This window comes from Choristoneura fumiferana, chromosome 14 (assembly GCF_025370935.1).
Source record: "Choristoneura fumiferana chromosome 14, NRCan_CFum_1, whole genome shotgun sequence".
NCBI lineage: Eukaryota > Metazoa > Arthropoda > Insecta > Lepidoptera > Tortricidae > Choristoneura > Choristoneura fumiferana.
In genome coordinates, this window is record NC_133485.1 from 4,893,546 (window position 1) to 4,905,103 (window position 11,558).

The window sequence follows — 11,558 nt, forward strand, 5'->3', positions numbered from 1 at the left end:
TGGTATAACAAGTGTGGTAACCTTGACATTTCGGCAGGAATTCGTCCTTGAATGTAATTAGGAAATGTTTTTTTTTGTGACATAGTGCCTAACTTTTTATTTAATTAGATAGATACGTACTTATAAAGTTAATGATTATAATATCATGGTCAGGGATATTTGGAAATAATTCTGATCCGCATTAGCGATCCCTTCAAATAGCGAACCTACTGTGTTAAAAATAAAGTTCTGTTAAATACTTGTGATGTTACCATTTAATAATATTGTAAATCTGTTTTAAAAAAATATATATACCTCGTTGAGTTTCTTGCCGGATTCTTCTCAGCAGAGGTTTTTCCGAACCGGTGGTAGATTTTTTTTGACATTCATAAGTGCTTGTTATAGCCTAAATTGAATAAAGATATTTTGACTTTGACTTTGACTTTGACGTACCTACTCTGGCGTAGAATCAATATTTTCCTTATAGGCAACCTGAAGACTAAAGGAAGCATGAGTTAGGTATTTCTTCGGATACAATTTCTTCGGATTCAGTTTATCTACTGCCGCAACTGTTATAACTGTTAAGTAAAAAAGGTAAGCGACTCGGTGGGAATTGAGTTTTTACGACGCCTCGCCACTGGCACTTAAACCCCATAATAAAACAAAACATAAAACGTTACAAATACGTACCCTAATTCACATTTTATATTTGTAACTGGTGCATTTGCTCTTGAAACTCATCATTTGGTGAAGTGGAACTGATGATGAAGACCACATTTGACCATCAGAGTTACTACCTACTCAGTAACAAGTATTTCGCGGGTTGGATTTTAATTACTTTGACACAGTTGCTAAGCAATTTGTGCTCCTCGTAATGCTCTTTTCATGATGTGTACACATAGTTTGAATTGTAAATGATCTCTTGCCTTAATTATTCTCATTACTGTACCGCATGTTTACAATTTGTTTTGTGTGCCAAAGTTAATAAATAAATAAATATGGTGAAATGGAATGGGTGGTGAAGCACCCAGGATTCCTCAATAATTAACGTCTCGGCATCGAAAAAAAACATCTTTCATAAAAAAAAGGTGACGAACAGTTGATATTAAACTGTTTTATCTCAGATATTTACACTTAAAAGCGTGAAAAAAATGTTGTAACAAAAAATTTAACCGACTCCAAAAGACGATGAAAATAATTTTCTACCAGTCTGAAGTCGGTCGGTGCCTCAGCACGTAATAAAAATATGTAATATAGAAAAAAAACGATTATTTACTACAACAATAAAATTAACCAACTATTTTTCAACTATGTTCCCTTTTTTAAACCAATTGTAGTCATATCCATATTACGTATATTTTTCGACATGATTTTGACGTAAATTGTATGCGTCGTCCTCCAACTGGTCATAACACAACACGACAGGTAAATGTGAACCGGGCTTTAATCTGGCCTTTTAAATAAGCCTAAAAGTCAAATTACGAATATTTAGATTATTCAGACCAAAACACCTAATTGAGACAAATGCGTAATGAGATTAAAGCAACTTAGCGATTTAATGAAGTGAGATTGAGATATTTTGAGGCATGAGGTCCCGGGATGGCGTAAAGTTTCATAAAGGCCATGTCAGCACGTCAAGAGGATATTTTAAGACGTGAAGGGATATACTGTTGTGTTTAGAATAAGGACTCAGACTGGGCTATTCTTAGTTATCTACGAGTACAGCCCTTTGTTTGCGAAGTTCGTAGTGGCCCTGCAGACCCACGGGTAGCATTGATCCTATAAAGGTTCCGTTTTACCAACTGTGGCACGGTACTCTGAAAAAACTGAATCAGAATTGAATAAAATTTTGAATAAAATTAACCAAATCAAAATTGAATTAAATTTTGTTAGACACCTTTAAAAGTGATATTTTTTTTGCTATATTTTTTCATTTTAACAAGGGAATCCCCGGATAGTAACGTAAAAGGTGTATCACACACACAGTGTTCTGTTCAGTCACCATCCTTCCGGCTCCTTATCCGGAACTTCCCGTTAGCTCCCTGTTTTATAGCGGTCTGCATAAAATATAAACGGCTAAGCAAGCACTTGCCCTAAAGGTTTGCCTGAGAGCCATAAAAAATGCTCGCATGTTGAGTAAGTAGAGTTTCAAATATTAGAAAGAAAGAAAGAAAGAAAGAAAGAAAATACATTTATTAGCTAGAGGCAAACAGTTTCTTGCGGCGCATTCTTCTTGGCAATGATGGTCTTTCCGAAAGCGCTGGTAGTTTAATAAATGACGTGTAAAAGTGCCCATTGCGGCCTATTTACTGAATAAATGATTTTGATTTTTTGATTTTTGATTTCATGGCAGTCTGCCAGAATTAAGAAAGATCAGCGATAGTGCTTTATAGGCTGTGCGACGACGGAAGGATTTAGTCATTATTTTCTCGCTCGACGGTCTTGGTAATAGCTTTTAAGGATTTGTCTGAAAGGGTGTACCTGTGGTCTTCCTGTGTGACATGGCCTTTAGATAAACTGAGTTATCATGCCAAGAATATAAGTAACATATTGCTTAAATAAGTTGAGCTCTGTACTTTACACCAAGTGATGCTGATGTCATCCACGCCACGGGCTACTTTTGCTTCTTACCTGGAAGAGCTCATTACACCGAGTATTATGGAATGAGAATATTAAATAAAACATGAACAAAATTAAGTTTATTAGTTATATCGTACGATCCTTTTTTTGGGATGTGAAAAAAGGCGCATACCTTCTCTTAAAAGTTATGTGGGGCTCTCTCACTAAAACCACATCGGTGTTTATGTTTGTCCACTCTGCCGTTATGGGAGCGCCATAATATCACAGACATACAACCATAACTTTAATGTTGACTGGCAAACATTAATTTGTATGATAAACCGTGACTACACAATCCTCTTAGAAGTTAAGTAGCTCGTAATTATTTGATTCCAATCATCTACTTATTTACAGATTCACCTCACCTCGCCACAAGTGTTAGTTTAGTAGTCTTTTCATCTAAGTACATAAGTACTTTACTAATCAGATTATCCTACGCAACGAAATCAAAACTCTTAACTCGTGTTATTTGATTTGAGTTGTTTTCTCAGCTCTCTTTAGGCTGGAGCGCGCGCGCCGTGGTTGGTGCTCCATCCGTGACGCTGTCTTCGTTCACGGTGGGCTTGTACAAGGGGAACCGCGTTGCTGTCAAGAAAATACACAGAAAGAAGCTTGACCTCAACAAAAAACTCATGTGGGAGATTAAGCAGGTAACAGAACAGATATACTAAAAAATTACAATATAATGACTCTTTGTACACCACATAATAGTAAGCAAAAATAAATCTTAGTTATAATTATAATCGTTGATGTGTGACATCACGTACAAGTATGTTTCGTTGATTTTTATTTTGTAACTAATGTAATAAAATAGTATTATAACGTACCTAATGTTAACATTGATTAGTGATATTATAATGAAAAGCAGTCGATGTCGTCCAAAATCCATGCTTAAACTTGAAGTGTTTGATGGATGCGCTCGACCATTCCAATTTTAAAGGGAGAGAATTTTTTAACATAAACCTAATGTGCGAAATACTGTCAATTCATGTTGATTCACTTTTAATTGAGGTAGGTATGTACAGGTACCAAAATTTAATCCAAGTAAAATGTTTTCGAATATGTAGTTTACCCAAGAATAGCAAAACGATGCAATATAGATAGTGAATCAGTCTCCTCCACGAGAATAGTAGGTACTTAAAATCATCCAATTAATGCTTGTGATTATCATTATCACCAACAACAACTCCATAGGCCAGAAACGTCTCCCACGAGAACACAACCCGTTTCATCGGCGCTTGCGTCGACTGCCCACTGGTGTTCGTGCTGACCGAATACTGCCCTAAAGGCTCACTGAAAGACGTGCTGTCCAACGAGGAGATACAGCTCGATTGGAACTTCAGGACGTCACTGGTTCATGATATCGTGCAGGTAAGCCATTTTGTATAAAAAGTTGAATGTGAAAATAGAATCGTTTTAGAAAGTCACAAAGTGATATTAGAGGAAGGTTACCGTGTCTTTGCAAACTCACACTAAAATGATACAGTATCTTTTTCGCCCACGTAAATGTTTCGGCGAATTCGCCAACTAAAGTAACAGCGTAAAAAAGTTCATAAAACGTGTAATCTTATCTTTATAAATTTTCCATTGATCTTTTTAAAAATACATCTCCCTAAAACAATATCAAACGTTTAATATTTTGCAAGGGTATGTGTTACCTCCACGGTGGTCTGGGAGCCCACGGTAAACTCCGATCTTCCAACTGCCTCATCGACGGCCGCTTCGTCCTCAAGATATCTGACTACGGGCCCAATACACTCTGCACGCCCACCGATCTCATCAAAGATGACAACTACTATTACAGTAAATAGCTTGGTATCGTTTTTATTTTTATTTGCTAAGAGGCTGTTTCACCATCCATTGATTGGCGTTAACCGACGGCTAAATGTGATGCCGTCTCCGTCTATTCGAATAAAACAAATAGAGACGGCATCACACCTAACCACCAGTTAACACTAATCAATGGATGGTGAAACAGCCCCTAAGTATTATTATTTAATCAAAAGACGGACTTTCAACTATCGCTACCACAATCTTATCTATTACTCAGCTATTTTTGGTTTCTGTATTCGTTCCAACTATGATTTTTAAATTTAAGCTTCTATTATGTTATTTTATTGGGTATAGTACGATACAATACGTAAAATAACAAGTTATAATACTTAAATCACGTGATTTCTTTTTAAATTGAATTATTTTTTGTACTTTTACGTTTTTGTTCTGTTTTCGAGTAGGTACTGCATGGATAACAGCTAAAGTACCTAAATTATTATCGTTTTGTAATATTTTATTGGCATATTTTATATTTATTTAAGTTTCGATACTTCCTATTAAATTGGGTTGTGTTAATAACAAAAATACCTGGGCGACCGAGCTTTGCTCGAGCTAAAACTCGTTAATAAAAGATAAGACCAAGCTAGATCGATTTGTCATCCCCGAAAACCCTCACATACCGAATTTCATCGAAATCGTTGGAGCCGTTTCCGATATCCCCGAAATATATACTTATACAAGAATTGCTCGTTTAACGGTATTAGATATAACTCGTTGAGTATAGACTTCCATTTAATAATATTATCAAAATTTTAATTATTTAAGCTGCTAATTCTATATTATATTCTAGATAAACCGATTTTTGGCTATCAGAGATTTACATATCAGGTTTTTCTGCAACTGTACCTGAATTTATGTTTTTTGGAAGTCCTACGAATACAGCGACACTTCAGGCTATCAGTGGTAAAGACATTAGCCCGCCACGCAAGCGCTCTTGCTGCATTATTAGGTAGTTAACTAAGCTCCAATAATCTCGCTCTCGACTAAAAAGTCGCCGACATCTTCTTCTACAAATGATAGAGGAAACAAACAAGTGTGTTACCAAATAAAAACATCTCGTAAATACGGTTGCAATGAATAAATACAATATAAGGTTCTGGCAGAAAATCAGCGCTGCAGGCGTTTAACGCTTCAGCATAATGCTGAGTCAGCGACCGTTTCACTTTCGCGGGGACACACAACATTGTGTATATTGTATTTAATGTTTTCATGTGTTTTTCTGTAATTTTTTATTTTATTTGTGTTAATTTTGCTGTATATGTGTGTCTTCTGTGTAAGTGAATAAATGTCTTCTTTCTTTCTTTCTTTCTTTCTTTCTTTCTTATATGTTGAGTGGATGCCCTTTTTGGTGTCGTATCGTGTAAATTAGTTTGTGTTTTAGTCTTATTACTGTAAGGTTGTGCTACTGATGGAACCGAAATAAATTTCTCTTTCTTTCTTAATATGAATATGATGAGGATTGCAATTGCTTTGCCAGTTTTGAGAGCTAAGTTATAATACACCTAGTATGTGTAGCAAGGTCTTATCTGTAAGCGCTGGGGAACTGAACAAGTGACGTCTTCTAGAGCTGCTGTGGACGGCTCCGGAGCTGGTTGCTGCCAGCGTGTACCCCGGCGCTGCGGCTTCGCTCAAAGGCGACGTGTACAGCTTCGGAATCATCCTCGAGGAGATTGTGCTTCGCGCCGGGCCGTTTCACCATTACACCTCTACCATGACCAACAGAGGTACAATTGACTTACCTTCTTTAGTACTTACTTCTTACTAACCTTCTTTATTTAAACTTCGTTCAAATGGTAATGAGCTTAGGGCTATCAAAAAATCAAAATCAAAAATCAAAATATCTTTATTTCATGTTTATAGGTAAGTAGGTTACAGTACCTGGGGCGTCCCTTTAGGCTAAAAAGCCTGTGTTAGAACGCTCCGCTCCTCCAACATTTTTTAACACTTATTAACAATATTATATTATAAGTAACAGTATTTTATAATAACTAATCAATATATAGAGTAACAAATAAATAAATAAAATAAATAAGCCTCGTAGATGTACACATATTAGGTCATTATCCTGTGTGTGTGTGTGTGTGTGTGTGTGTGAGTGTGTGTGTGTGTGTGTGTATGTGTGTGTGTGTGTGTGTGTGCGCGCGTGTGTGTGTCACCGTGCAAGAAGTTGCTCTGTCGCATCATATGATCTTTCTTGAAGCCATTTAGAAATAATATTTTTGCAATGATGATAGTTTTTATTGTATATATTTAAGTACTTATTCACTTTATTGTAAAGGTGACTGGACATCCTGGGAAATTGCCTGCTTGCAATTTGGTTTTAGCTTTAATGACTTTTATAACCATGTCTTTCTCCTTCTACTTGTCGCGTATGAATTCGCCGCTAGAGGCGCTGGTGTAGCGTGAGGTCTCCGAAATGCCAAATCTCATAGTTTTTGGGTGAGTTACGCGAGTTTATTTATAATTAGAATATTTTTGTGAATATTTTGCATTACCTGAAATCAATTATGGCAATTATGCGTTACGGGACATTGAATGTCTGTGTTTTGAGACAGTTTTGTCTTTCGGAAACTTATGTCCTCCCTTTTTTCCGAACAAAACGTGACTACGCAACACTGTGGTTTTTATGGTACGGTTTTAAGGTGTATTAAATATGATTTTAATCTAAATTTTGTTTTCACGCCCGTCAATAACAGACTTTGAAAGCCACACTTTAAAACCTCACGCAAAAGTGGCGCCATCTAAAAAGATAAAAACGATAGCCCTCATTGAGTGCAGCTTTAGTTGCTGCACAGTACGAGTACTTATTACACCAAAAAACGAGTACATATAAAGGGATAAGTCCGCCTTTGTACAAGTATTTTGTACAAGTAGTTTGTCAGTTTATTTTGTTAATTTTCTTTTGTACAATAAAGAGTTTACATACATACATACATACATACATATTATTTTTCAGTACCTAATAAATGTCTCTATCAAAGTCAGTCAAAATATCTTTATTTAATTTAGGCTATAACAAGCACTATATAAATGTCAAAAAAAATCTTCCACCGGTCCGGAAAAAACCTCTGTTGAGAAGAATCCGGCAAAATACTCAATGAGGTATTTTTTTTAATATCTATATCTTTTTCTACCTTTATGGTAATACTTCAGCAGTTTGACCATTGAAATAAGTATTATTAACATTCTAGTGATCACTTTGCTGCGCACAGTGATGTTTTTTTTGTCTAAATGTATTTTTATAGGAAGTTTTGAGTTTTGGAATTCTATTAAGTAGATTACAATCATTTACCTTGCTCTTCCGCTACCACACGTGCAGAACCGCTATGTCTCACCAATATCACTATTAGCTGACCTTCCATCGTTAGAGATAGTCTCTCGCGTATGCGCGCGAGAGTCACCAGCCTTCCGGCCGGTGGTGTGTGCGAGCGAGACGGGCGCGGGCCCGGCCGGCGGCGCCGCCGCAGCATCCGAGCTGCTGGAGCTGGCCGCGCGCTGCTGGGCTGAGGCTCCCGATGACCGACCAAGCTTTGATACCATTAATGCCAACTATATCAAGTGAGTCAGTCGCGGAAGTACAGTCACCTGCATTCATATCTGCCACAGCGGAGCGTGCAAAATTCTCATACGTACATCCAACAAGCCCTAGAAATAGTGCTGGTGACTATACTATTGAACCATTTGATTTTTGATCCACTGTAGAATGTTCTCACAGTACATTTTTGTGTGAAAAAGTTGCACTGTGGTGTGGATCACGATTCTGTTGATTTGATTGATAGTACCTACTCCGTTGAGCTGAGGTGCTTCAATTTCAGTCGTTTTTCCCTTCCTCCTACTTCCACAGCTGCTGGATAAGAATCTAGTCTACTGTGCCCTGTATTTGCGGTTTGACCTGTGATATCATTCCCATGTTTGATTTTTGTGCTATCATGTTAAATTCTGAACAGCAATAATTTTAGTTTCAAGAAAACTCTCTGATAAACAGAGAATTGTTCCGAATATCCTACAATTCAAAATATGGTCCAAACGCATTTAAAATCTAAACGATTCCTTAACGAACTTCTTTCATCCAGGGGCTACTGTGACAATCTCATGGATGACTTGCTAAGCCGCATGGAGCAGTACGCCAACAACCTGGAATCGTTGGTTGAGGAGAAAACGGAACAGCTCTCGCTGGAGAAACGACGCTCCGAAGAACTGCTGTACCAAGTCCTGCCGCGGTAAGATCTTCGGGTTTTTTCGCTGCAAGATGTTTAGTTTTTACCCTATTCCAACATCGAACTTATGGGCAAAGGCTACCATTTTGCATGTTTGTAGAGCTTGCATCCAGCTGATCAGGATTCTGTGTTTAAAGCTTAAGTATCACGTTTCTAATGAACCCAACTCGATAGAAAGAGGTGGATCTAAAATGTGGTTTCGTGAAATATTTTTTTGCTAAATACCTACTTGCTTTTTTTTTTCAAATACTGGTGACCCACCTATGACAAATTTATTGGAACTGTTCAAGCTTTCGTTTGTTGTTATCTACCTATACAAAACTAGGAGAACAATAATCTAATCCAACCCAATTTTGCCGCGATCGAAAGGAGAACGTCGCTTCAGAAGTGTTGATGTTGAAATCGCCATATTGATTTGTGTTTCATTAGGTATTTCTGCTTTGCCTTTTCATTTATCTTATTGTGTACGAAAAATACATATTCGTTGACACGTTCATAATATAATTTGGCGGCCTTTAAGGAAAGTATAAACACTTTTCTTGAAAGCAAGTTATAATTGTCTAGAAACATTGCTGACAAAAACTTGATTCCCCAATTTCACTATACGTGGCAGGAGGCATACTTTTTATTTACATAACATACTCATATTGTAATTTGTCTGTCCGTGTGCTCAGACCAGTGGCTCAGCAGCTCATGGCCGGCGAGGTGGTCCAGCCTGAGAGTTTCGAGTGTGTGACGGTCTACTTCAGCGACATCGTTGGCTTCACGGAACTCTGCGCCGCCTCCACGCCCATCCAAGTGGTGGATCTGCTTAACGACCTGTACAGCACCTTCGACAGGATTATTGGATTCTATGATGTTTACAAGGTAAGCATAGGTAGTGCGACGAGAGTTGAAGTGAATGATTACACACACAGCTTCATGAAGAACTGATTGCACAAAAGGTGAATGAATGAAATGAATGAGTAAATGTCAAAATCCCGCTGTCATTTCATGGCTGTTCTTGCGTACGTGACCTCAACTCTGGTGGCACTAGGTACCTATATAAGGTGTGAGATTTGTTGGTATGATTCCATCTGAATGAAGAACTGATGTGTCAACACACACACTATCACATATCCTACTCATATTCGAAATGCGAATGTATGTGTTTGTTAGGTACTATTTAATTGACGTTATAATGGCTGGACCAATTTTGATGAAATTTGGCACGCACAGTTTATGATTTGGATTTGTCATGTCTAATATGGTGGTAGTGATAGATGGGTTTGTGTGATTTGTGTGTGTTCTTACAGTGTGGAGGTGGAGGAACTGCATGAACACACATATTATTTTGCATAAACTTAACTGTCATAAGGTCGCGGGTGAGCAAAGAAATTCTTTTAGTTCATATTTGTGTATTTTTATTTCTATGTGCAATAAAGAGTTTAAAAAATGTACTGATGTTCTAGTTTGTTTTTACTGCTTGTAGAAAACTTTAGGACCCTGGAAAACTTTCAGACGTCCCTTTATTTAATTATGTCACAGACGCGGGTCGTGTGTGTGACCCTTGCCTTTCCTTCATTAAATTAATAAATGTCATGGCTGTGAACCGACGATCTATCAGAAAGTGTCAAAGTTATAGTGTACAGTCGATTAAACTGAACCATGTACCAGGGAACCTTTGAGCCACTAATGGCATGTTGACATCTTATGTTTGTGTGAAGGAAATCATAATAAAATTGATTATTAAAAGGTTCCACCCTGGTACACGAAACGAATCAATATTTTCGACCTTGATTTGGGAACTTGACGCACACCATTGATTTGCTTGTTGATTGATTTGCAGATTTGTGCAGGTTTCTTCACGATGTTTTCCTTCACTGTTTACAGCTCGTGGTAAATTTCAAATTTAATTTCGCATATGAATTTCGAAAACTAAGCCGCGATTTGAACCAACGAACCTTTGCTTGAGAGGTCATAGGGTACAATTAGTAAGGATTAGTATGGGTAAGGATTTAAAGATATTAACAAATAAAAATGTATGTAAGTATTATGGAAAGACCGTTTTCGAGGTTTTCCTCATTATTTGTAAGCTATTCCTATTGCTAAGAGACAGGGGCCGCGAAGGTTACTCCTTGATAAAGGGGGATATTTGGCACCCCCTCCCCCACTCCCGCAACCGCTGGTAAGGAAAATATCTTCCGCCGTTTAATTAATAAAAATATTCTCGTTTGATTTAATTCCAAAAAAAAGGTTTTAATATAAAAAAAAATGTTTATTTTAAAGTGTAGTCATCTTATCTACATCCGTATCCGAAACAAAGTTCAGTTCAGTCCCACTAGATGTGAATGAAATAGAATAGGGTAGGTATTTGGGAACTCCTGAAATGGTCATATCCTGGATATTATTATGAAAATATAGAATAGATATAAAGCCACTAAACTGTATAAAGCCAATGTTTAAAAGCGAAGATAAAAAAAATTGATTGAAAATTTAATTAATACTTAGTGATTTTTTGAAATATCTATAATATCCCTTTATGTACGAAAATTCCAAATTAAATTAAAACACGTATATTGCTTTTTGTATCATCATCATCATCATCAGCCTGAAGACGTCCACTGCTGGACAAAGGCCTCCCCTTAGAACGCCACAATGAACGACAACTTGCCACTTGCATCCACCGGTTTCCCGCCACTCTCACGATGTCGTCAGTCCACCTGGTGGGAGGCCTGCCAACGCTTCGTCTTCCGGTTCGTGGTCGCCACTCGAGGACTTTTCTCCCCCGACGGTTATCTGTTCTTCGAGCGATGTGGCCTGCCCATTGCCACTTCAATTTGCATATTTTTTCCAGCTATGTCAGTGACTTTAGTTCTTCGACGAATTTCCGTATTCCGGATTCTATCGCGCAAAGAAACTCTCAAGCAT

General features: G+C 37.5%; 1 protein-coding gene across 1 annotated transcript; it reads left to right on the plus strand.

Annotated features, from left to right (window-relative positions):
* Positions 1–3,020: 3,020 nt before the first annotated feature.
* On the plus strand, positions 3,021–9,581 carry LOC141434961 (atrial natriuretic peptide receptor 1-like). Its single transcript, XM_074097457.1, has 7 exons — positions 3,021–3,248; positions 3,793–3,969; positions 4,245–4,401; positions 5,997–6,155; positions 7,800–7,989; positions 8,505–8,651; positions 9,323–9,581. The coding sequence occupies exons 1-7, from the start codon at positions 3,231–3,233 to the stop codon at positions 9,579–9,581; spliced, it is 1,107 nt and encodes a 368-aa protein (XP_073953558.1). The 5' UTR covers positions 3,021–3,230.
* The last annotated feature ends 1,977 nt before the right edge of the window (positions 9,582–11,558 follow it).